General features: G+C 38.9%; 1 protein-coding gene across 3 annotated transcripts in view; it reads right to left on the reverse strand.

Annotated features, from left to right (window-relative positions):
* fstl5 (follistatin-like 5) overlaps nt 1-27579 on the reverse strand; it is a 163176-nt gene that overhangs the window by 83238 nt on the left and 52359 nt on the right. For 2 of the 3 annotated variants that reach the window (XM_058049613.1, XM_058049606.1), the window contains exon 4: nt 25307-25555. In XM_058049613.1, the coding sequence (XP_057905596.1) occupies nt 25307-25555 (249 nt within the window). Of the gene's footprint in view, nt 1-25306; nt 25556-25635; nt 26430-27579 lie in introns of those variants that run through there. The other variant, XM_058049621.1, reaches the window with a different exon arrangement.

Genomic DNA, 27579 nt, shown 5'->3' on the forward strand with positions numbered 1-27579 from the left:
TAAAACTTTTTAATCAATCAAACAAACAAAAAGATTTAAAGACCCTGTGATTCAAACATTGCTTTCTTAAGGTTTTCTTAAGGAAGCCACATAGATCAATTTTTTGTTTGGTTGAGTCACTCACATTCATACCTATGGACAATTTGGAGTTGCTAATTAACCTAGCATGTTTTTGGAATGTGGGAGGAAACCGGAGTACCCGGAGAAAACCCACATGGGGAGACCATGCACACTCCACACAGAGATGCTTGAGCGAAGAATCGAACCCAGGTCTTCCCGATCTTCTGACTGTGTAGCCAACATGCTAACCACTCAACCACCGTGACGTTGATAGGAGCAAAAGTTCATACTAGTAATGCTTTGTCGTTGATAAGAGAAAAGATGCAGGCTGTTAAAAATATGAATAAAACATCTTTGCATATCTACATGGGTTGGTTTAAAAAAGTAAAAGTGGCCCCGCATCTTGGACACCCCTGTATTTCTGTGTATAATCTTGCTTGGATATCATATTTTGCAGTGTAATGCGGGATTCCATCGCAGGAGGTGTCGATCTGTGGTCTGCCGTGACGGGGTGGGGGTCTGCTGCATGGAATTCTAACACGGTTCTTATTTTCGTCTCGGGTTGTGTGCTGGTGTGTCAGTCTCATTGATCAAATTGACGTCAACGACCGCGTTCAGCTGCACGCAAGCATCACGGCGTTGCCTGCTATGTTTGCTAACAGCGCTCATAAAAGCTGCATGACGCCGCCGCTTTCTGCATGATGTCACGTTCTCGCTCTTGCAAGAAGCCTGCATCGATCTCACCGATGATGGAAGCTTAGTGGACGAGAGTGGATGGATGGATGGATGCATGGTTTGATGTCGAGTAGAAAGTAAAGTGTATCCAGGTCAGCAGGATCATAAAACACGAGCGTCCATTTGTCTTGCCGGTAGATTGTCAGAAATCGAAATGTTTGCTGATGTATGGAGTCATCCTCACTATTGGCAGCTAGCGCCGCTTGTTTATCCTCCAAGTTGGCAGCGGGAGGAAGAAAGTTTATGGAAGTGGGACAAAGACAAGTGATTCATCAACAAGAAGCAAAGGAGGAGTTCAGACCTTAAAGACGTGGCCTGGAGACTCAAAAGGTGTTTGGAAAGTATAGAAACCAGGAACAATAAGACTCTCAAGAAGCACGAAGTACACGGGTTCACCCAGGTGACCATGTAATGTATCCAAAAACATATTCAAACCACCCTTTGACTAAGGACTTAAGTCCTTAGTTGTTCCTGTAAAAATCCTTATTATGGAGAGAAATGTGTGCTTTATTTACTCAACCAAACAAAAAATGGATTCAAAAGTTCAAAATCAGATGTTGGGATTGAATGGGAAAATTAAAGAAAGCAATATTTGAATCACAGGGTCTTTTTAATTAATCAAACAAACAAAAAAATATAAGTTTTAACAAAATCTTCACACAGCAACTTAACACTCAATTGTTATACCTCAGAAATTTTGAATATGGATCAATATGAGTTTAATATGGGCTGCACGGCGGACGAGTGGTTAGTGTGCTGACCTCACAGCTAGGAGACTCCAGTTCAAGCCCACCCTCGGCCATCTCTGTGTGGAGTTTGCATGTTCTCCCCGTGCATGCGTGGGTTTTCTCCGGGTACTCCGGTTTCCTCCCGCATTCCAAAAACATGCTAGGTTAATTAGCGACTCCAAATGGTCCATAGGTATGAATGTGAGTGTGAATGGTTGTTTGTCTATATGTGCCCTGTGATTGGCTGGCGACCAGTCCAGGTGTTACCCCGCCTCTTGCCCGAAGACAGCTGGGATAGGCTCCAGCATGCCCCGCGACCCTCGTGAGTATAAGCGGTATGTTTACCCCATAATGCTTAGAAAGCATAGAAAACAGTGAATGGCGCTGCAATGCTTCCTCTGTCCACCAGAGGGATCCAGAGGAAATCCCAGTGGGAAGCTGACGTCATTGCAGTGCCTCAAAAAAAGCATTGCTCAGATGCAATGCCTTATTGGAAAACTTTAGAATTAGGTTTTTCCTATTTATTTTCAACTCATATTGAGATATGTTTGTATATATTCACAAATGCCCTATGAGTGTTAACTTGTTGGGTGATGAATTTAGTGTTCTTTGAACGATGACATCTGTGACTGTTATGTTGTTATACATACTGAACTCCTGCCATGCCCAAGCTCATTTTGAGTGCCAAAACAAGCTACTGTCAGCTGCAACCTCGCCAAAAGAATATCAGCAAATGTCGCTAGAAGAATATCATCAAACACACACACAAACTAATAAAATCATCATTAGCATTGATTTGACATAGGGTTGTAATAAACGACAAAAAGGTGAAGAACATCAAGCTCGGAGGTATTGTGTCGTAGTGTGTGTGATGTCCGACTCATTTGTGTGGCCGTGAAGGCACCTTTCACACTATTTACACACACACACACACCAACGTTGTGTCGAAGGTCTTCCCAGAAGACACTAAGTTATTATGTCGGCAGAGAAGGGGATATTTTAATCCAATATTTTTTCACCACATTTCACTTTCACATCAGAAGCTTAAATAAAAAAATATATATATTAGTAATGTTTCAGGGGGGGGGGGCGCTAATGACAGCCGATTGTGTTCTGCCATTGGAGCCGCTATTTACTGGACTCTAAGGAAAGAATCTTCAATGGCCTTTACATGGAAATATGGTCGCCATGGTGATTCCAACTCATGCTGTGCAACCATGTACAGCACGGTGGAAAGCACATATTTTAGCTCATATAATAATAATAATAATATGTTATGTGTCATTTTTTTCTTTCACCTCACCAGAATGTGTGAACGCCTGAGTACCATTTAATTGCAACGGACTGCTTTTTTATTATTATTATTAAGTACCGCAGACTACTCTTAGAGTAAGTTTACTTTCTACAGTACTGCAGTCTGACAAGATATAATAAAATGTCCTGGCTTCTGTGAGATACTGTATAGTATCATGTAATATCATCAAATTGGTCCAGGAGGAGTATTACAAAGATGCTTTATTGAGAGCTTTAGAGGACATAAAATGACAGTAGATCATAGGAGAATGACTTAACGGGACATACAGTAGGACACGGAACGTTTACCTCATTGCTTCTATGTTATTTGGATTCTCTGCAGGAGTGCCAAAGCATTCCGTCTGCAGCGTCAACATCTCATTCAGCTCTACAGGGAGGGGAGAAAACATCCAAGCTGTTTACTCTGCTAATTTGTCATGCGATTGTTTGGGACTAGCGCAAGGAATAATGCTCCATTCCAGGCCCATAATGAACATGCAGATCAATACGCAAAAGGTCTGAAGCGGAGCATGCTATAAATAAGCCTATTGATCACACACACACACACACACAGTCGCGCACGTGTGCTCATCAAGCTGCAGGAAAAGCGAGACAAGCTGAAGGAGAGAAAATGTTTCGGTGCAGCTTGTTTTGTCAAACTCTGATGTCGTTTAGAATAATATACATGGATTTTATTATCAAGAATATCATTGAATGGAAAACTCCAATAGAAATGGCCATTAAATATAAAATGTCATGAAATAATGGAAATGATTTTTTATTGATTTATTTATCATTATTTTAAACAATTTAATACATTTTGTGGCAAAATAAATATTTAAACATTTAATTAAACATTTAATTAAATTAAATTTAAATCAAAATATTTTTTAAATATATAAATATTTAATAATCAATAATAATATAATCATATATAATATAATATAATTATATTATTGATTATTATAATATTATACAATAATATTATATAATTATATTATTATTGATTATTAAATATTTATATATTTATAAAATATTTTGATTTAAATTTAATTTAATTAAATAGTAGTATTAGTATAATATTATACATTTAATTAAATTAAATTTAAATCAAAATATTTTATAAATATATAAATATTTAATAATCAATAATAATATAATTATATAATATTATAATAATCAATAATAATATAATTATATTATAATATTATATAATAATATATTATTATTGATTATTAAATATTTATATATTTATAAAATATTTTGATTGAAATTTAATTTTATTAAATGTATAATATATCACAATATTATAATTATATTATATAATAATATTATAATTATATTATATGATTAATTAATTATATTATTAATAATTATATTAATTATTGTATTATTATATTATTAATAATTATATTAATTAATAAAAATAATTTCCCAATTTGTATCAATTTAATTACCTATTTATTTGGCTTTATATTGAATTAATTTTCACACAGAAATCCTCCATTTACCTGAAGCTTACATGAAATATTCAATAAAATATGTCAAGAAATTAAGTTAAATGCCAAGAAATACTTCAGAAGTAATTCACAAACTATATAAATGTGTCAGTAAATAATTTTTAATGCAATTATTTAAGATCACATTTCACCGTTGAATATATTATTTAGTAAAATAAAGCGATAAATCTTTTTTCACATTCATTTTGCTTTCTATGAAATAGAATGCCCGGAAGCTTCCATGAAATATTGATGAAAACATGTCAGCGGTCAAAGTTCCCGACGACTGTGATTAGAAACGTTGCTTTCTGTCTTTTTCTGAAAGGAAAAGTGAAAGCGCGTAGCGTGCAATTGACGCTTCAACGTGTAAGTAGAAAAATATCTGAGCTGTTGAGTTGTTCAGGGTCGGGTGCTTCATATTTGGAATAATTCTTCACTTTGCCAAGACTTGAGACGCACGCTTTCAATTTGTTGATGAAGTGCTTTGAGGTGCGTGAAAATGACACCCATTTCTCCCACATGAAGCCAAATTAAAGAACACCGGGGGCCACTTATTTGATGTTCTTCACCTTTTTGTTGATTAAAACACGCTGAAAAAAGAAACGTGCTCGGCCTGGTGACTGGATGGATTATCTCAGATTGTGTTGTTGATGATGAGAGCATCACCTTTAATCCTTCGGGGGTTGCCATGACGCCTGGAGGCCACCCGTCAGGAGACAAAGCCCCTAAGATGACCTTGCCAATCTAGCAAAGACGGCCAGGTCTACATTTTAACGAGGAGCTTGTTCTTTGCGCTGAAGTCGTTAAAGCAAGACAAAACAGAAGACAGAAGCAGGTCCGGTGGGACGTAGAGACGCCTCGTTAGGGTGGATGGTCTCCAGAGATCTCGGCATGTTCTTGGGTTGTTGTTGTCGGGGGCGTCGTGCAGCTCGAGGGAGTTTCCAGCAACCGGTTGCTCCAAAATAGGCTAATTAGTGGAGCTCATTATTGTGGAAGTACATAAAGTACAGTACTTGTACTGTAAGTTCCCTTAACTCATACGCTCCCAAAGATGTATCTCACTGTGTAGTACACAGGTGGTTACACACTGAAGGGAAATTTGAACGCGTGCACACACACACAGTTCAGTTGGAAATGTGGAAATTGTAAATAGTTCATAATAATAATGGTTATTTTCATGTAAAACAACAAAAAATGTCCGATAACAATCGGCCCGATATCGGCATAAAAATGCAATATCGGTTGATATCGGTATGAGATTTTTTTCCAGATCATGAAAAACGATATTTTAAAAAATTCTGTGTACAACATACTGTATATGTGTTCATTCTACCACAGGGGATCGGTCATCGGCTGATATCGATATCGGAAATTAAGAATTGGATAATATCGGCATATTGGTTTTCGGCAAAAAAGCTAATATCCGACATCCCGAAAAACAAAAAAAATTTGTGACGTTTATGTTATGGCATTGTTTAGACATTTTGCCTAAATAAATATGGCTAAATTTAAAATGAAAATTATGCTTTTTCACCATTTTTTGTTGTTGTTGAGAAGTGATATTTTGCTAAAACTTACCTATGTTCTACTGATGATTACTAAAGAACGGGAAAAGGTAGAAACAAACCTTTTTTTCAGATTTTTGTTTTGCTATATAGCATGTCTATATTGCCCCTACAAGACAAAAATCGCTCAAAATCATCAAAAAATGACTTTTTCCCGATGACAACCGATATTTAAAGATGAACATTTCAACTTTGATGATATGTCGTGTTACACATATCGGTATCGGCTGATATCGTTATCGGAAATTGAGAGTTGGACAATATCGGCATATCGGTTTTCGGCAAAAAAGCTAATATCGGACATCCCTAAAAACAACCATTTTTTGTGATGTTTATGTTATGGCATTGTTGTTTGGACACTTATATGGCTAAATTTAAATAAAAAAAATTAAACTATATTATGAAAGCAGGAAGTGAACAAATGTAACAGTTACTGATTGTAAAAGTACCAGATGGAGGGGTAGGATTTAATAAGCTTTGCTTCTTCCTACTCCTTTTGGACATGTGGAACTGGGAACTGATTATGGGATGCATTCAATTGTAATCTGATGCATGTTCAAATGAAATCAAACCATTACCATTACCATATCACCCCACAAGATAAAAATCGCTCTAAATCATCAAAAATTGCTTTTTCCCGATGACAACTATATTTAAACAATGCTGTATTGATTAGATAGATAGAACATTTCAACTTTGATGGTATTGGAAATTGGTCGTTGGACCTTATCGGCCAATATCGTCCAAAAAAGGCAATATCGTACATCCATAAGCTTCATTTAAAACCGTATTCTAGGTTTAGTTGTGTTATTACTAATACTGTACTTAAATTAGTTTTTAAACATTTAAGTGTAACAAAAATGCCCAAAAATACGAATACGAAGCATGAAAAAGCTAAAATGTCAGCGTAATGTTAGCACTTTAGCTCGTGTCGCTAACGTTGGTCCCAGTGGTACCAAACGCCGTCACATGTTCCAAATGTCATCCTGATGCCACGGCGTGACATCACCCAATCTATTGCACAACTTCCGTGCGCTCCTGTTAATTTTCCCATCAATATTCCATCCCGCTTAAAGAGGAGCGGCTCGACCCCCCCCCCCCCCCCCTCTTCCCTCGCCGTACGCTAATGAGAGCCTTCACTCAACACATGGCTGTCATGGCTTCTCCAGTGGATAACGCAGCTTTGACTGACATCGGCAGTCCGGCGGCAGCGATAATGGCTCGCACCTCTTTGCATAAAACACTTCAAAGTGATAAATGCCCCCGTCGTCGCCTCGGGGGGGGGGACATCTGAACACAATCTGTATGTCCAATCTATCCAGGCACAAAAAAAAACATTGCAATCTCATATATATATATACTGTTGTGTACATTAAATGCATATCTATATGTATTTATGCATTGCATTTCATTACTCGCTATATAAAAGACCGCCGGGGACTCTTTCACTGAATATGTAAATACTATAAATACTTCAATATAAATGACTTGGTGTACTGTTTGCATATGTTATGTTCAAGAGGCAATATTTGGGATGGATGCTGCTGCCGGTGCTGGGGGGGAGGGATGGAGGATGGGTGGGGGGGCACACTGTTGATTAAGACTTCATCTACGTGATCATTTATTCACCCAGACGCTCTCATATCGTTATAATGTTATAATTAGAAGGAGTGCATCCTTTGGCGTGTTGCATTTGTGTGTCGAAAACGAAAACGTGAGCACAAAACTAAAATGATTAGAAATACAAATGACCTTTTTTTTTTTCCTGCTTCTTTTTGTCTTTTTTATGTGACGAGCAAGACGGAGCCGCTTGCGAATGCTTTGAAATCAGGGGCGCCTGAAATGCGACTCGAGGCTGTTATTGCTCTGTGACACGTTCTAAAATTACCATTTAACAAGACAACTAAAAAACATGGATAGATCTGCAGTCATTAACTGTAAAAAATATGGAGGGAAAAAAGTAGGAATCTAATGAGAAAGTTGAGCGCTCATCAAATTCACTTCTGCAGATTTAATGGCTTAAAAGTGCTCTGAAATTAAAATTAAAATGTCTTAAAATACAAGCACCAAAACAGAATAAAGTTTGCATTTTTTGGAAAATCAGGTTGGGGGAAATGCAGTAATATTACAGGAATATGGCCAAATATTGCAGGAATAATTAAAAAAATGAAATATACACTATTTCACCTCTATAACAAAGATAACCTTTTATGTTTTTATGTTTTATATTTAATTTTTGGAAAATTAGGTTGGGGGAAATGCAGTAATATTACAGGAATATGGCCAAATATTGCAGGAATAAAGTACAAAAAATGAAATAAACACAGTTTCATCTCTATAACAAAGATAACTTTTTATGAAGTTTTAGTTTTTGGAAAATTAGGTTGGGGGAAATCTAATAATATTATGAGAATATGGCCAAATATTGCAGGAATAAAGTAAAAAAATTAAATATACACAGTTTCATCTCTATAACAAAGATAACTTTTTATGAATGTTTAATTTTTTGAAAATTAGGTTGGGGGAAATGCAAATAATATTATGAGAATATGGCCAAATATTGCAGGAATAAAACAAAAAAAATTAAATATACGCAGTTTCATCTCTATAACAAAGATAACTTTTTATGAAGTTTTAATTTTTGGAAAATTAGGTTGGGGGAAATGCAATAATACTATGAGAATATGGCCAAATATTGCAGGAATAAAACAAAAAAAAATTAAATATACGCAGTTTCATCTCTATAACAAAGATAACTTTTTATGAAGTTTTAGTTTTTGGAAAATTAGGTTGGGGGAAATGCAATAATATTATGAGAATATGGCCAAATATTGCAGGAATAAATAAATAAAAAAAGAAATATACACAATTTCACCTCTATAACAAAGATAACTTTTTATGTTTTTATGTTTTATATTTAATTTTTGGAAAATTAGGTTGGGGGAAATGCAGTAATATTACAGGAATATGGCCAAATATCGCAGGAATAAAGTACAAAAAATTAAATAAACACAGTTTCATCTCTATAACAAAGATAACTTTTTATGTAGTTTTAGTTTTTGGAAAATTAGGTTGGGGGAAATCTAATAATATTATGAGAATGTGGCCAAATATTGCAGGAATAAAGTAAAAAAATTAAATATACACAGTTTCATCTCTATAACAAAGATAACTTTTTATGAATTTTTAAGTTTTTGAAAATTAGGTTGGGGGAAATGCAAATAATATTATGAGAATATGGCCAAATATTGCAGGAATAAATAAATAATAAAACTATATATATACACAATTTTACCTCTGTAACAAAGATGACTTTTTATGAAGTTTTAATTTTTGGAAAATTAGGTTGGGGCAAGTGCAATAATATCATGAGAATATGGCCAAATATTGCAGGAATAAAACAAAAAAAATTAAATATACGCAGTTTCATCTCTATAACAAAGATAACATTTTATGAAGTTTTAATTTTTGGAAAATTAGCTTGGGGGAAATGCAATAATATTGCAGGAATAAATAAAAAAAAATGAAATATACACAATTTCACCTCTATAAAAAAGATGACTTTTTATGAAGTTTTCATTTTTGGAAAATTAGCTTGGGGGAAATGCAATAATCACAATTATCACAATATGGCCAAATATTGCAGGAATAAAGTTAAAAAAAAAAAAGAAATATACACAATTTCACCTCTATAACAAAGATAACTTTTTATGAAGTTTTAATTTTTGGAAAATTAGGTTGTAAAAAATAACAATATTGTAATATTACAGGAATAAAGTCCAAATATTATGGCACTGAAGCAGTGGTGAGCAAACTGCGGGCCACATCATGCCTGTCAAGCATTTTAATCCGGTCCCCCCGGAGATTTCCAAAGTCCCATTTTTGGGGGGAATTTTGCCCATCATTCACAATCCTTATATGAAACATGAACTAATATTTCTTTACCTTTTCTGTGTATTATAACACGAGTAAATGAGTTAATATGAGCTAGCTAACAATGCTGTCATTGGGGGATACTGTACCTATTTCGACTATGAAGCACTCTAACAACATTGCATGGTTTGATATCCATGCTGTGATCATGCATTAACACGTACACTGATGATAATATGAAATAGTTGCAGTGTCTTGCTGTATTTTGATGATTTAAAACACTACCAAAATTTCTTTCCCAGGCTCATTGATACACATACTTATGCTAGTTCCAACAACAAAAACAACAACAGCAGCATAGATACAGCGACAACACTTCCAATGTCCGCTCTCCTTGGGATGGCTGTATCTTCCAGCACATGATGTCTGTTACAGTCCTCGGGTAAAATTGCAGATGGCAAACGAGCATCTTGTTGAGTCTTTGTAGTGAAATTGAGAGCTAGGTATCCGCTCTTTTGTCCGTACGGAGTTGGAGAGACAAGATGCACTCACAGAGGGTCCCATTATAATGTGTTTATGAGTGAGGGCCAACAGGTAATTATTAAATCTGTTTGTGACGGTACAAACTTAATCGTGTCGTGGCGCCACAAATGAATGAATGCATGTGAAGCACTGGTAAGGACTGGTGAAGACTGGTGAAGACTGGTAAGGACTGGTAAGGACTGGTAAAGACTGGTAAAGACTGGTAAGCACTGGTAAGGACTGGTAAGGACTGATAAGCACTGGTAAGGACTGGTAAGGACTGGTAAGGATTGATAAGGACTGGTAAGGATTGATAAGCACTGGTAAGGACTTGTGGCATGTTACGTAACTTAACTCAAATATTCTGACTTGAACACATAGGTTATATTTACATTCTGCAATCAAAAGCTTCTAAAATAGACTTTTCAAGAGCAGCTAACATATCTGTCATAATTGCATGCCGTCATTTTGTCCTGTGTATCATTCACGTTGGACTTGGAGTTCACTTCCAAGTGTTCCGAGATCAATCTCTCAATTGTTGTTGGAGCGAAGGATACTAAAAGTATGCGAGGACAGCAGTGGTGCAGGCAGCGGGAATGCACAAACATTTCGAAAGCGGCAAAGGCAGGCAGGAGGTGCACGGAAATAACTATGGAACGTTGCATTCATGTTTCCTTCCAGTCTATATGGAGCTACTTGACAATGCGGTGCAGGGAGGTGCATTCACATCAGGCCATCCTTACGGTGCCATCACTATATTCATATTATATTCATATTTTATGGGGTACATTTTAACATGCACTGATTTCCTTTATGTGTATTTCAATCAATAAATGGCAATAAGTGGCAAACGTTTGGACACCTCTAGTCTAACCCTCTGATGAATACTGCGTTGGTAAACAACTTACTATACCCCCCCCCCCCCCCCCCCCCCGGGACACAACCTCGATGTCTCCTGTTACGAGGGACAAAGAATAATTGGTGTTTTTATGAAATCAGTGGCGGCAAAGAGTCAAGCTTCTCTGTGGGGAGAAACGTCAACTCTCAAAACAGGCGGCGTTGTTTGTTTGTTTGCGTGTCTCATTCACTTCCTCCACAGCGAAAAACGCTAGCTGACAAATAAATGTGTGTGTTTTGTTTGTGTGGAATGTCGGGAAGCCGTTTATGCCAACGCAGATGTAAGAAAACACAAACCGAAAGAGAATGGGTGATAATTAAGGAACTGTGCATCTTCTTATGGTGGTTCCATATTTCCATGTTTCCTGATGCGCTTATTTTCTTCTAAGTCCTGACTACTGACACAAAAGGGTTTGCGGATGGGAAAATATTTCTTCCGCTCTTAAAAGTCTTAAAAAAACAAATTTTGTTAATTTGGGTTAAAACTACCCTTTATTGACACTTACTTTGCACTGAACAGGAAGTCGCCGTCTTTTAATGCTGTGTAACTAGTAGTAGTAGTGATGTTGCTTAGCGATAATGATGATGTTAACATTAGAAAAAAAAAAAAATTAATTTCATTTTACATTTTATTTTACATTGAAATTTTTTAATATTGTGACTTTATTCCCATAATATTTTCACATCATTTTACTTTACTTTACTCAACTTTTTTTGTTTTTCATAATGTTACGACTTTTTTTTTTTAATTCCACTCTATGGTAAAAAAATAAATATTATTATATTATTATTTATATTAATAATATTATAATATTATTATTTTCCCTATAATATTACCGGTTTATTCTTGTAAAACTGCATTTTTTTTCTCATTCGTATATGACTTTTTCTGTTAATATTGTGATTTTATTTTTTTAAATTACAGCTTTTTTCCCATTTGTGCTGTTTTTTTTTATTTATTTTTATTATTTGATTCTTTGTGGTAATGATGACTTAATCCCCATAATATTTTCACATTTTACAACTTTTTCCTAATTTTAAAACAACTTTGTTTTGTTTCTCATAATGTTACAACATCTTTAATGTTTCCACTCTTTGGTAAAAAAAAAAAATATATTATTATATTATTATTTATATTAATAATATTATAATTTTTCCCAATAATATTACAGGTTTATTCTTGTAAAACTGCATTCTTTTTCTCATTAGTATATGACTTTTTTCTGTTAATATTGTGATTTTATTTTTTTTAATTACAGCTTTTTTCCCATTTGTGCTGTTTTTTTTATTTATTTTTATTATTTGATTCTTTGTGGTAATGATGACTTAATCCCCATAATATTTTCATATTTTACAACTTTTTCCTAATTTTAAAACAACTTTGTTTTGTTTCTCATAATGTTACAACGTCTTTAATGTTTACACTCTTTGGTAAAAAAAAATAATATTATTATTTATATTAATAATATTATAATATTATTATTATTTTCCCCTATAATATTACAGGTTTATTCTTGTAAAACTGCATTTTTTTCTCATTAGTATATGACTTTTTCTGTTAATATTGTGATTTTATTTTTTTTAATTACATCTTTTTTCCCATTTGTGCTGTTTTTTTTAATTTATTTTAATTATTTGATTCTTTGTGGTAATGATGACTTAATCCCATAATATTTTGTCTTTATTGCCGTAACATTAGAACTTTTTCTGCAACCTAATTTTCCAAAACTGACAGCTTTTTTTATTGTTTTGATTGTTTGTCCTCACATAACTTAAAGAAGAAAAAAAAAATTCTTGAATATTCCAACATATTATTCCTACTTAAATTAAATTATTTGGTTAAGGTTATGGTTCCAGTGTATGGTGTATTTGTTTGAAAGGTGCTCATACACTGTAAATGTAGATCTTAATAGCGTGGTTAAAAGTGGCCCCACAATGTGTTGTATCAGCAACCTCTGCAAAATGTCTTTGTGCGGGCGGGGGGCGCCGTGTGAAATCCCATCATCAACATTATCAGAGCGTTGCCATTTTATCCACTCCATAAGTTGCTAAGTCCCCGGGTAGGCACTTTCTGTTTCTGCCAGCATTCACCTTCCAACTCGCGGGAAGATTAGAAGGGAACCTCTTAATGACGCTTGGGAGGCCGCCAAAGAGACGGCGCCGAGCCGAGCGGCCCAAGTTTGGCTGGTGCTTCCCGCTCGTTGTCTGTGATGTTAGCGTTCCCGATCGAAAAGTCTCCTCGAGTCAATGAGCCAACGACTCGATGAGCGAGCCAACTTAATGCGCTAACTTGTTTTGCTCATTGAACGCCGTTGTTGCTCTGCGGTGGAACCTCCAAGGTCAAACGTCAGCTATTCCCGCATTATTTGCTCAGGTTTGGAAACCATTTTCCCTCGGGAAAGCAAGGAAATATAACTAGTATTTAGTATTTTAAGAAAAAACAACAAGAAAAAGTGGAATTTCTAATAAAATAACATCATATTAGGAGGAAAAATAAGGTCATTTTAGAAGAAAAAAGGTTTCATTTTGTTTAAAAGAAGTTTCTCATAACTGTGCAACTTAAAAAAGATACACACTTTTTCTTAAATATTGCAAATCTTGACAAATATTTTTTTTAATATTTCAACTTTATCGTGCTACAATTATTTTTTTTATTAGTTTTTTTATTTAATTCTTGTAAAATTATTGCACTATTTTTCTATTTTTAAAAGAAGTTTCTCATAACTGTGCGCCTTAAAAAAAGATACACACTTTTTCTTAAATATTGCAAATCTTGAAAAATATTTTTTTAAATATTTCAACTTTATGCTGCTACAATTATTTTTTTATTAGTTTTTTTTATTTAATTCTTGTAAAATTATTGCAGTATTTTTCTATTTTTAAAAAGAAGTTTCTCATAACTGTGCAACTTAAAAAAGATACACACTTTTTCTTAAATATTGCAAATCTTGACAAATATTTTTTTTATATTTCAACTTTATCGTGCTACAATTATTTTTTTTATTAGTTTTTTTATTTAATTCTTGTAAAATTATTGCAGTATTTTTCTATTTTTAAAAGAAGTTTCTCATAACTGCGCAACTTAAAAAAGATACACACTTTTTCTTAAATATTGTAAATCTTGAAAAATATTTTTTTAAATATTTCAACTTTATGCTGCTACAATTATTTTTTTAATTCGTTTTTTTTATTTAATTCTTGTAAAATTATTGCAGTATTTTTCTATTTTTAAAAGAAGTTTCTCATAACTGTGCGACTTAAAAACGATACACACTTTTTCTTAAATATTGCAAATCTTGAAATTTTTTTTTTTTTTTTTTTTTTTTTTTGTCCCGTCCAGCCATTGGGGCAGATAGTATTGTTGATCTAAATGCCCTTACATGCTAGACAGATTTGCTCTGTGTCAGGAAAGGTGTTGGCTACAACTTCCCTGTACCATGAAATTTTATTTGCCGTTATTTGATGTCTTTGTTATGCCATTTGGGACGACCGGACCGGAGCAAGAAGAAGAACAGAAAAGAAGAAGAGAGAAGAGAAAGGTGGGGTCGGGGGGGGGGGGGGGGGGGGGCAGTAGAGGGAGAGACAAAAACAGCAGCAACAAGAATTCCCAAAACAACAACAGTGACAAACAGAACAGTTAAATGTCAATGATGGCTAAGGGTCACACTGGAGATGATATCAGTGGAATGAAACAGTCCAACTTACCAATAGCAATAGTAACAATGAGGACATGACCCATGACAGTAAACACAATTGCAACCATACAGTTACAGTAATTAAAATCTCATTGCTTGGCATCATTATTACTGTAATAATAGCATACCAATACTATATAAACATCAGGGATAAGAGAGTAGATTGTATAGAGAAGCACCCATGTGCTGTGGGTGCCCATATGGAGGTGTGTTGTGTATGTGAATGCGAGTGTGTGAATGTGTAATTGTCACTGAGAATGACAAAAGGAGAGAGACTGCCTTCTACCACCCAGCAAACCCCGCCCCGCGCAGCCAGGTCAAGCCCCCACCGCCAGAGATCCTCCGGCCCCGTGGGTGTGGGCAAAGCCAGGGCCGACTCCCCAAGACCCGCCCCCGAAGCAACTCCCCGAAGAGACCAGCAAGAGGCCATGGAGGAGCAATCCCAACCGGCAACAGGGCGCCAGCAGGCCGGAGGAGAGCCGCACCCCCGAGACCAGCGGGAGACCATACCCTACTAGGGCAGAAGGGCATCGAAGGCCACACACCCGTGGGCACAGGGGCGTCCCTGCCGGCCGGAAGGGAGCCCGTCCACGGCCGGAGGCACCGCCTCCCGCCCCCCACACACCCCCAGGAAGCAGAACCCGGCCCGCCCCAGGTAACCCCAGGCCCGACCACCGACATAGGACCGCCCCGGCCAGGACAGAAGAGGCCCGGGCACACTGCCCCATGGAGGACCGGGCGGTTGAGATGGAACACCCTACGCCAGACCCCCGCAGAGCCCCCCCCCCCCGTATATCTACATGGCCATATACCCACATACACATCCACACATATACATATATATATACATATATATATAATTATAATAAAACTAATCATTAATTATCTAAGTATTTAAAACAATAAATACATAAAATAAACTCAGACACATGCACACCCCATCCACTCAATACACACACATGCTGTGGACGTCCCCGGGTGGGGTGTCCGGGGCATCACAGGGTGGGGGACCCAGGGGTCCCAGACCCACAACCAGGCCCCGAGCCCAGGGAGGTACGGACCGCCAAGGCATAGCACCCCCAGACTCCCCTCGACCACGGCATCAGGGCTACTGCAGTGTGGCAGACAAAGGAGCGGGCGAGGGGAGGAGGCCCGCACATGAGCAAGCGGAGGGGGCGAGCAGGCGAGTGGTGAGGCGCTCCACTGCGCCGGCCGACATCCACCGGGCAGCTCACCCCCGTGAGGGAGAGCCATAGCTCCAAGTCACGGGGAGGCCACGCACCAGAGCCGAGGAGTTAAGACCAGCGCAAGGCCCCCGAAGGACCCCACCATCCACCGGGAGGGCCAGCCCCCCCCCGCCCCCAGAACCAGCAGCGCTCCGCCCACGTACCGGAGAACCATCCCCGACGAGCCCTAAGGCAAGACTGGGGATGGGCAAAGACAGGGACAGCGATGCGGCAGAGCATAGGACCAGTGGCAGCAGACACCCAAACGCCCGAAAGAGCACCGCCCCCCCAGCAGGCCCCACCCCGAGGAGCATGCTCCCCATCCCCACACGCCACCCCGGCCCCCGTACCCACGAGCAGGATCAGGTCCCCTCCCAACACACAGCCCGGTCCCCGCAGCAGCCACCACAGCGCAACAACCCCAAGCCACCACCGTAGACTTCAGGCCACCAGCAGCGCGGACCCCACTGCCTGGAGGCCGGTGAACGCCCCCCCAAGGGCACGTTGGCGCCCGCGACCCAGGACAGATCCAGGGAGGTAGCGCCAACCATGACACCAGGGCAAGCCCCGGCGTCAGCTGGTTCCAGCGGGACCCCCAGGAAGGCCAGGCAGACCAGACCAAAATATCCTGCAGCCCAGGGCACCCCGAGCGAGCCGCCAAGCCCCAGCAGCCAGCGGGCCAATCGCGGGGGTAGGCAGTAGGCTCTCCGGTCCAGCCCGCTACACCTGTGTGTGTGAAGATGGTATTGTGTAGATAGTGCAATTAAAAATAGGCCTGTCCCATAGGGCTGACCTATGTGTGTGGTGTATGTGTATGTGTGTGTGTGTGTGTGGAAGGAAGCTGAGCAATGGTGGGTCCCCTGCCTGCCCAGACCCCCCCCCCAGAACTGAGTGTCTAAGGTGCGGTTAAAATTGAAGGGTGACCAGCCAGAGGAATGCCGAGGACAAAAGGGCATCCGCAAGGAAACCCTTCGCCCCCGGCAAAACCAGTTGCAGGCCACCCCCCAAAGTCCTACATGTATGTGAGGTGGTGCAGTGCAGCAGGGAGGATCGGGGCCCCACACACGCCCACCCCGCACTACCGGCCAACCGAGCCGGGCAAGCCAGCCGCCCGGAGCAAGCCCCGGGCCACAGGACCAACCACGGGCCCCACCCAGCCCATCGTGGCGGCCAGTCCGGCCTGCCAGCTCCCCCCCGGAGGGCCCCACCAGAGATTGAGCCAGCTATGCCACCCCCGGACCACCAGGAGCCGCGGACAAACCACACGCCCCGAGGCTGCTCCTACAACCACCAGAACAGCAGGAACCGCGCCCCGGCAACACATCCGTCACCATGGCAGCCCAGGGAGTGACACCACAGAGACCGCAGGAGAACCGGGACCCGCATGGGGAAGAGCCCAACCCCACCCCCCGGGCTCGTGAGCCAAGAGTGCCAGGGCGGGACAGAGACACACACGCCAGGCAGCAGAGCCCACCAGGCAGACGATACCCCAACAGCCGCAAAAAGTGAATGCCCCCCCCAGTCCCACCCTCCACCACAGCGCCGACCCGTCTCCACCACATCTCCCATCCACCCACGGACCCGCCAAGTAGGACACCCCGGAGGCGGGAAGACCACCACCAGACCGGAGACAGAAGGGGCCAACCAGACACCGGCAAATAGCAGGGGCCGCCCGTGAGCCACCGGCCAGCCCCACCCCCCAACCCTTGGTCGAGGCCCCCCCCACGACCCAGAGCCCACCACCCCGCCCCCCAAGCAAGCCCCCCGCTAATTCCGGCCCACGCCGCGCAGAGCACCACCCCCACCGCTATCCGCCCCGCTACCCACGCACCCACAGCCAGCCCCCCACCCGCCCGCCCCACATCCACCACAACCCAGCCATCCCTCCACCGAGGGGAGGGAAGCAGGTAATGCCCCACCCCAGCACCGCACCTCCCCACCCAGAGCCCAAGCTGCACAAACGAGACCCCCCCTCCCGTATGAGCTTACCAGGCGCCCCACCCGGGGCCATACACCTACCATACACAAAAATTAAAATTGAGAATAAAAATAATAAAAAAAAAATAATAATAAATAAATAAATAAATAAAAATAAAGTAAAGTAATTGATAATAATAATAATAATAGTAACCATAATAATAATAGTAGTAATAATAATAATAATAATAATAACAATAATAATAATAATAACAATAATAGTAATAATAATAATATTTATTGATAGTTATGTATGTATAATAATGATACTACTATTGATACTTAATATATAATAATTTATATAAAATATATTTTCCAATAATTTAGATCTTTTAACTATTTTAGATATGATAATAATAAATATATACATGCATACCTACACACACACATATATAGCCATGTACATACCTAAGAGGGAAGGTTCTGCAAGGGCAGCGGGGTATAACCACCCGTGCCCACACCAAGGGCAGGGCCAAAGCCTCCCATGCCCACACCCCACGGTCCCACACAGTAGCCAGGCCAGAGCACCCAGGGCAAACCCGGCCCACCCCCAGGGGCGAGGGAGGCCGCGGAGGAACCAGCGCCACCGGACGCACACAGGCCCCCCCCAGCAGCAGCAGGCGCCCACCACCCACAGGATGCGGCTCCCCGTCTACCCACCACCCCGAGGGACGGCCTGCACCACCCCCGGGACGACCACCACCACCCCACCCACGCCCCATCCCCAGATCCGGACAGCCCCCCACCAACCCCCACCTGAACCTCCAGGGGGTCAGCCCAGCAGGAAGGGACAGAGATACACGGCACCCACCCGCTCACCCCCCAGACGCCAGGGCAACCCGGCGACCAAGACCATGCCCCAAGCCAGAGGAACGAGACCGCCAGGGGCAGAGACAGGCACACTCAGCCCTTCGAGAATTACAAAAAGAGATTAATTTAAGAGATTAATTATTGGAGCCCATATAGATTGAAATTCTGACAGTTGTTCTTTGGATTCAGCAGACATTCTCTCAATTGCTATATGATCTAACAGAAGATTTTTGTAAGAGGCTATGTTCAGTTTTTTTTTGGATTTCCAATTGATAAGAATGGTTTTCTTGGCAATGCTTAACGCTGTGATGAGGAGTTGTGTGTGATTTGTTTCTACGTTGACTGTAGAAAGATCACCCAACAAGCATAATACAGGTGAGGAAGGAATAGAGGTCCCAAGTGCCAAAGAAAGGTCCTCGCACACTGCTTGCCAGAAATTACTAATGGGGGCACATGCCCACATGGAGTGTAAATAATCATCTACTACATGATCTGGGCAGTATACACAGATGTTGGAGTCGGTTAGACCCATTTTAAACATTCTCTGCCCTGTGTAGTGTACTCTATGAATGGTTTTGAACTGAACCAACTGTAGGTTGGGATTTTTTATTAAACGGAACGAATTAAGGCATATTTGCTTCCAGAACTCAGGGTCACAGCTTGTAGATAAATCTAGGTTCCATTTGGAGACTGGGACCCCAACGGTGTTGTCACACTTTGACAAAAGAATGTACAACTTGGATAATGTTTGGGGAGCGGATATGTTTAAGAATTGGTCAATGGTGGGATAGCTTTCCCAAGATATGTTACGAAACCTAGCTCTAATTATGGATTTAATTTGTGAGTATTCAAGAAATGTATTCTGGCTTAACCCATACTGTGTAACAAGGTAAGTGAATGACACAAACTTTCCCCCCCTTATGATATTTTCCAAGCAACTTATTCCTTTGTCATGCCATGTTGTAAAATCCAAGGTTTTTTTTTTAAGCAATATATCAGGGTTATTCCAGATCGGAGTGTACTGGCAAGGATTGAGCGAGGACCTGGTTATTTTTAAAAATTCCCACCAAGCTGTCAGAGTGGTTTTAATATTTATGCTTTTAAAACAATCGTGTTTCCTAAGGATTTGACTTATGAAAGGTAAGTTAAAGATGGGGATTTCTTGGCTAAATGATTGTTCAATGTCTAGCCATAACTGATCCAAGGGGTTAGGTTTTATCCATTTTAAGATATACTGTAGCCTATTTGCCAGGAAGTAATTGGAGAAATTTGGCAGTTCTAAGCCCCCACATTCTTTAGATTTTTGTAATGTTTTTAGGCTTATTCGTGCTGGCTTATTTTTCCAAAGAAATTTATTTATATATGAGTCTAATGACTTAAACCAAGTTATAGATGGTTTGGTTGGGATCATAGAGAACAGATAATTGATCCTTGGTAATATCATCATTTTCACAGTGGACACTCTGCCCATAAGAGAGATCGGCAAAGTTCTCCAACGTTCAAGATCATCCTCAATCGATTTCAACAGTGGGGTATAATTCAAGCTGATCAGGTCTGACAGATTGGAGGAAATGTTGATGCCCAAATACCTGATATTCCCTGAACGCAGTGGTATAGAGGGGGTGCTCTGGAAAACGAAATTAATGGGCAATACTATGGATTTAGACCAGTTAATAGAGTAGTCCGAGAAGGTGCTAAAGTTATTGATGAGTGTGATAGCTTGGTGAAGTGAGAAGTGTGAGTTTTTTAGGAAGAGTAACACATCATCAGCATAAAGGCTTATCTTATGATGAACATTTGTTGTCTGGATCCCTTTAATATTTCCATGTTGTCGAATAGCAGCTGCAAGAGGTTCAATAAAGATAGCAAACAATGAGGGGGAGAGTGGACAACCTTGCCTAGTACCTCTTTGTAAAGTGAATTCTGGAGAGATCAGATTATTGGTTCGAACGGAGGCCTTCGGGGTGCTATATAATATTTGGATCCACGTTCTAAATGACTCGCCAAAGCCAAATTTCTGTAGGGTTGCAAAGAGAAATTTCCAGTTAACTCTGTCGAATGCCTTTTCAGCGTCTAGTGAGACGATTGTGGTTTCCAAATTATGGATGATAGAATGATCAATCAGATTGGTTAAGCGGCGTACATTGTTAACTGAGTGTCTCCCCTTGATAAATCCTGATTGATCGGGATGTATTATATGAGGGGTAACTTTTTCCAGTCTTCTAGCTAATACTTTGCATATTATTTTAAGATCCGCATTAATAAGTGAAATTGGACGATAACTGGAAGGTAATGTTGGGTCCTTTTCTGATTTTAGCAAAAGACTGATTGTAGCAGAATTCATATATGGGGGTAGGCGTGCATTTTCTTTTATTTCCTGAACCATTTTAAAAAAAACTGGGGCTAGCAGTGACCAGAATGTTTTATAAAATTCGGCAGGAAACCCGTCCGGTCCTGGTGCCTTGTTATTTGGCATTTCCTGTAGAGCATCATAAAGATCTGTTAGTGAAATGGGTAAGTCCAGGGTTGTCACCTGATTTTTTTCTAATTTTGGTAATTCTATGGTACTTAGAAATGTTTCAATGTCTGGATCAGAAGGGTTAATCTGAGGTGTGTATAGTCTTTTATAAAAGTCCCTAAAGACTGAATTAATTTCCTCCGGAAGGTGAGTGATGTTACCTTCTGAGTTTCTAATGGAGGAGATAGAGTTTTTTTCTTTATTGAGTTTTAGTTGGTTAGCTAAGAATTTTCCAGATTTATTGGCATGTTCAAACTTCTCCAAACGTAGTCTTTGTAATTGGAACTGAATTTTCTTATCAGTAATTTCTTTTAAATCTAATTTCAATTTTCTAAGATTATTCAGAGTATTCTCATCCTGTGAATTCGCATAAGCGGTTTCAAGGAGTTTAATTTTTTCCTCCAATTCCAATTCCAATAATCTTTCTTTCTTTTTCTTATATGATGAGTAGGAGATAATTTTCCCGCGCATTACTACTTTTGCTGTCTCCCAGAGAACACAAGCCGAGGTTCCCGGTTGGTCATTAAAATCTAAAAACATTGTCCACTCTCTCTCAAAGTCGTTTAAAAAGTCTGGGTCTTTAAGCAATGATGTATTAAATCTCCAGCATTTAGTAGGTGTACTTGTGGTTTGGTTAGTGAGAAAGAGAGAGACTGGTGCGTGATCACTAATAATGATAGGGTGTATGTGAATATTTGATATGTCAGATAAGATTGAGCTACTTGTTAAGAAGTAGTCAATTCGGGAGTACGTGTGGTGCACTGGTGAGAAATACGTATATTCTCTGTGAGTAGGGTGATAAGAGCGCCAAGCATCACAAAGACCAAAATCAGACATATATTTTTTCAGTGTTGTTGTTGCTTGAGACTCACGATGTCCCCCAGCTGGGCTAGACCTATCTAAATCTGGATTAAATGCCAAGTTGAAGTCCCCTCCCAAGATCAAGCTTGAATCCAGGTGTGCAGAGAGAGAAGAAAAAAAGGTGTGAAAGAAAGAGGGGTCATCAACATTAGGGCCATATATGTTGGCAATGCAAAATTTAACATTGTCCACCAATATGTTGATTATTATATATCTACCTTCTATGTCTATAGTATTGTTGAGCAGTGTAAAATTGACCCTCCGGCTAATTAAAATGGCTACGCCCCTCTGTTTGGAGTTGTAGTTTGCTAGGTATATGTGTGGAAACTGTGGTGAGTGAAATGTATGGGCAGCTGCATTGGAGATGTGAGTCTCTTGCAATAAGACAATGTCTGCTTGGATATTCTTTAGATGGTTAAACATTTTTTGTCTTTTTTCTCGAGACCCGACTCCCCTGACATTCCAAGTGACAAATTGCAGTGAGGACATCCTAGACTAGCTTATGATGATATGTGTGTGTATATATGTGCAAGTGTGAAGTATATGTGCCTGTAGGTAGTGTAAGCATATACTATTACATATATGCTTAAAGTGCACATGGGCATATTATAATGTAGTCCTCCTGATCTGACTAGTGAAGGTGTAATGTTGGTGTATGCATGTGTGAGATATGCGTGTGTGTAAGTGGCAGTGTTGTAGGTTTATGTGTCAGATGTACAGTACGAGCCACCTGTGTACATGGATGTGTGTCTTTATGTACAATGTTTGTATTTGCGGGTTTGTGATTATGTGAGTGTGTGTGAACTGTATAGACATGCTGGTACAGAAAACAGACAAGTGACAAACAGGAATATAAGTGAGTGAAAGAGGGGAAAGACAGTGAGAAAGTGTGCAAGACAGGGAGGAAAGGAATGAGGTGACATGCAAGGGAGAAAAATGGGGAGTAATTTGAAGGCAGAGTGCAGGCGTTAACGAGGATGAGCGCGTTATAATATACGAACCTTTATCATGTAACTATGAAAAAGTAGGACGTTACCTTACCTTACCAAACATATTCAGTTACCATGTTAGAATGATTAATACAGCCATGGTGTAATTTCACGATCGCGGTATAGCTGTCCATTAACAAAGAGTTTGTCCACTGTGATGACAGCTCGGCACCCCTCGTTGATGAACTTTTTTCGGATAGGGAACAGGGAATTTTTTTTTTAATATTTCAACTTTATCCTGCTACAATTATTTTTTTTATTAGTTTTTTTTTATTTAATTCTTGTAAAATTATTGCACTATTTTTCTATTTTTAAAAGAAGTTTCTCATAACTGTGCGCCTTAAAAAAGATGCACACTTTTTCTTAAATATTGCAAATCTTGAAAAATATTTTTTTAAATATTTCTACTTTATGCTGCTACAATTACTTTTTTAATTGTTTTTTTTATTTAATTCTTGTAAAAATAATTGCAGTATTTTTTTTATTTTTAAAAGAAGTTTCTCGTAACTGTGCGACTTAAAAAAGATACACACTTTTTTTTAAATATTGCAAATCTTGAAAAATATTTTTTTAATATTTCAACTTTATACTGCTACAATTATTTTTTTTATTAGTTTTTTTTATTTAATTCTTGTAAAATTATTGCAGTATTTTTCTATTTTTAAAAGAAGTTTCTCATAACTGCGCGACTTAAAAAGATACACACTTTTTCTTAAATATTGTAAATCTTGAAAAATATTTTTTTAAATATTTCAACTTTATGCTGATACAATTATTTTTTTCATTCGTTTTTTTATTTAATTCTTGTAAAATTATTGCACTATTTTTCTATTTTTAAAAGAAGTTTCTCATAACTGTGCGCCTTAAAAAAGATGCACACTTTTTCTTAAATATTGCAAATCTTGAAAAATATTTTTTTAAATATTTCTACTTTATGCTGCTACAATTACTTTTTTAATTGTTTTTTTTATTTAATTCTTGTAAAAATAATTGCAGTATTTTTTTATTTTTAAAAGAAGTTTCTCGTAACTGTGCGACTTAAAAAAGATACACACTTTTTCTTAAATATTGCAAATCTTGAAAAATATTTTTTTAAATATTTCAACTTTATGCTGCTAAAATTATTTTTTTATTAGTTTTTTAAAATTTAATTCTTGTAAAATTATTGCAGTATTTTTCTGTTTTTAAAAGAAGTTTCTCATAACTGTGCGACTTAAAAAGATACATACTTTTTCTTAAATATTGCAAATCTTGAAAACATTTTTTTAATATTTCAACTTTATGCTGCTACAATTATTTTTTTTATTTTTTTTTATTTAATTCTTGTAAAATTATTGCAGTATTTTTCTATTTTTAAAAGACGTTTCTCATAACTGTGCGACTTAAAAAAGATACACAATTTTTCTTAAATATTGCAAATCTTGAAAAATATGTTTTTTAATATTTCAACTTTATGCTGCTACAATTATTTTTTTATTACTTTTTTTTATTTAATTCTTGTAAAATTATAGCAGTATTTTTCTATTGCGGCTGTTATTCCTTTTTAGTTTCCCAACTATTTACACTTTCTTCTTCTAACTATTCTACTCATAATATTAAAATATTAATATATATTTAATAATTAATGTTTATATATATATATATATATATATATTTATTTTTTTTACTTTTCCTTGAGGTAATTTACAAAAAACAACAATAATATTTTGTATGTTCCTCATGATTTTACAACGTAAAAACTTTTTTTATTATTTTTTTTCATAATATTCGGACATTATTCTTGCAAAATTATAGCCTTTTTTCTTAATATTTTGACTTGTAAAAGTTGTAAAGTAGTGGTTTCGGTGCTGCGCTAGATGGGATGAGGACTGACATTTCGGTGTAGAACTTTCCAGAAATGTACACGAGATGGTGGGTTTATTGGCGGTATTAGCGTAAATCCTGCTATAATCCAGTCCTAAAGGCTACAAAGGGACCTGATCAGCATGGTAAAGGTTACAATTCCTCCACGCGTGCATAGAGTCTGCTTCGTTAGGTAAAGGTCATGTTGACGCCTACCTTTGTAGAAGCACTCCTCGCCGTGCACGATGGTGATCCTGCGGCGCTCCAAGCAGGAGGCCCGGTGCAGCTCGCAGTGGTTGGGATAGAGCTTCCCATCCGATCCGCACACGGGCTTGTAGTGGTCCTTGCAGCGCTCCAGACAGCCGCACTCGCCTCGGCCCGTGGCGTGGTTGACAGCGCAGCGCCGGCCCAGGCCGCAGTACTTGTGCTCGCAGGCGTTGGCGTTTCCACTGTGGCCCGTCAGACCTGGCAACACAAAAGAAACGTCGCTTTGAGGGGACGTGCTTGACTGACGGCCATCTTTGCCGGCTGATGATATATTGGACCTCGTCCTGTTCCGTCTTTCTCCCCCTGCGCCAACATCGCATGCTGTTTCTTCTCGCCGCTCAAAGTGTCCGTCGCATTCAAGCCGGCTACAAAGTGTCCTCGCTGGGAGTGCTTAAAAGTCGCTGCTTTCATGGCCGGTATCACACAGCATACATTGTTTATCTCTCTTCAAAGGCACATCTCTCTCAATTTGACGCTTTTTGGCGTCGCCCTTGCTTAAGCCACGGCAGATGTGCTTTTATTTTGAGGAGCGTTCCAGATAAGTCCAGCTCAACGATAGCAAATCAGCGCTGGCAGAAAAATGTGCAGTCCCGCATGGCAACCAGCATCATGAATGTTTCCAAATTAGTTGTTGTTGTTGATCCAGGAAGGAGTCCAGCCACACCCTAAACAACCCGACTAGTGGCAACACAAGGCCAACAGAGGAATGCCACCATTTTGATAGAAATAAAGTACTGCATTCAAACAAACTAGCATTTTAAAAGCCATTAAAATAAACAGGATGGGTCCCATTTAACTCATTTACTACCGAACCCGAACGCCACGTCCGTTTTATGGCGCCAGAAGTAAAAGAGGTGATGATGCAAGTGCACAAGAGATGAGATCATGTTCAGGTCAGATTTAAGATGAAAAAATCTTTCCCATGTAATAATAACAGGAAGTGGAAAAGCATGGAGGGGTGTAGCGTACACATACAGTACACATACACAGTTCAGTTCCAAATGTGAAATAGTACATGATGTTATATTTGTAAATAAATGCTTATTTTCACGGGCTGCACGGTGGATGAGTGGTTAGCATGCAGGCCTCACAGCTAGGAGACCCAAGTTTAATTCCACCCTCGGCCATGTCTGTGTGGCGTTTTGCATGGAATTTTCCTCCCCCATTCCAAAAACATGCTAGGTTAATTAGCGACTCCAAATTGTCCATAGGTATGAATGTGAGTGTGAATGGTTGTTTGTCTATATGTGCCCTGTGATTGGCTGGCCACCAGTCCAGGGTGTACCCCGCCTTGTGTTCGAAGACAGCTGGGATAGGCTCCAGCACCCCCGCAACCCTTGTGAGGATAAGTGGTACAAAATGAATGTCCAACAACCATTTTGCTGTGTTGTTTACGTTGTGGCCTCGTTGTTCAGACCAGTATCTCCATTAGTCGCCTCTTTAGACCTTAGACCCTTTAGACCTAGATCTTCCACAACGAAAAAAAAACCCTATTGTCGTTTTATGAACTCATTTGCCACACCAAAGACCTGACGGTTCGCTTCCAAAGACAAACTTTTTTTGAGGCACAATGAGGTGATGATGCAACTACACAATAGAGGAGATCATGTTTGGTGCAGTGCATTTTATTAGAGCTTGGCATGCATCTCTCCCACTGATATCTATGATCTGCAGCAACCAGGAAGTGGAAAGGCATCTCACTGTGTAGCGCATGGGAGGTCACGCTTTTTTTATTTTTATTTTATTTATTTATTTATTTATTTTTATTTTATATATTATATGTGAGTGTGAATGGTTGTTTGACTATATGTGCCCTGTGATTGGCTGGCCACCAGTCCAGGGTGTACCCTGCCTCTCACTCAAAGAAAGCTGGGATAGGCTCCAGCACCCCCGATAGCAATAGAAAATGAATGAATGAATTTTATATATTATATTTTATATATATTATACTATATTCTTGTATTGATTTGTTTTTGATATTATATTGTTATTCTTTTTTATGTACATTTGAATGGTAAAAATAATTGACTTTGCTGTTATATTCATATAGATGTCTGATGTTTTTGAGGAAAACCAAGATTTTCCAATTTTCAATTTCCGATAACTGTAATCAATTGGTAATCATATTTTTGTATATCTATCTTATTTGCTAAACTTTTTTTTCAGAATATTTGTAATGTTTTATACGCAATCCTGAAGATATACAGTTAAGTTTCCTTTAT

Source organism: Doryrhamphus excisus, chromosome 2 (genome assembly GCF_030265055.1).
Source record: "Doryrhamphus excisus isolate RoL2022-K1 chromosome 2, RoL_Dexc_1.0, whole genome shotgun sequence".
Lineage (NCBI taxonomy): Eukaryota > Metazoa > Chordata > Actinopteri > Syngnathiformes > Syngnathidae > Doryrhamphus > Doryrhamphus excisus.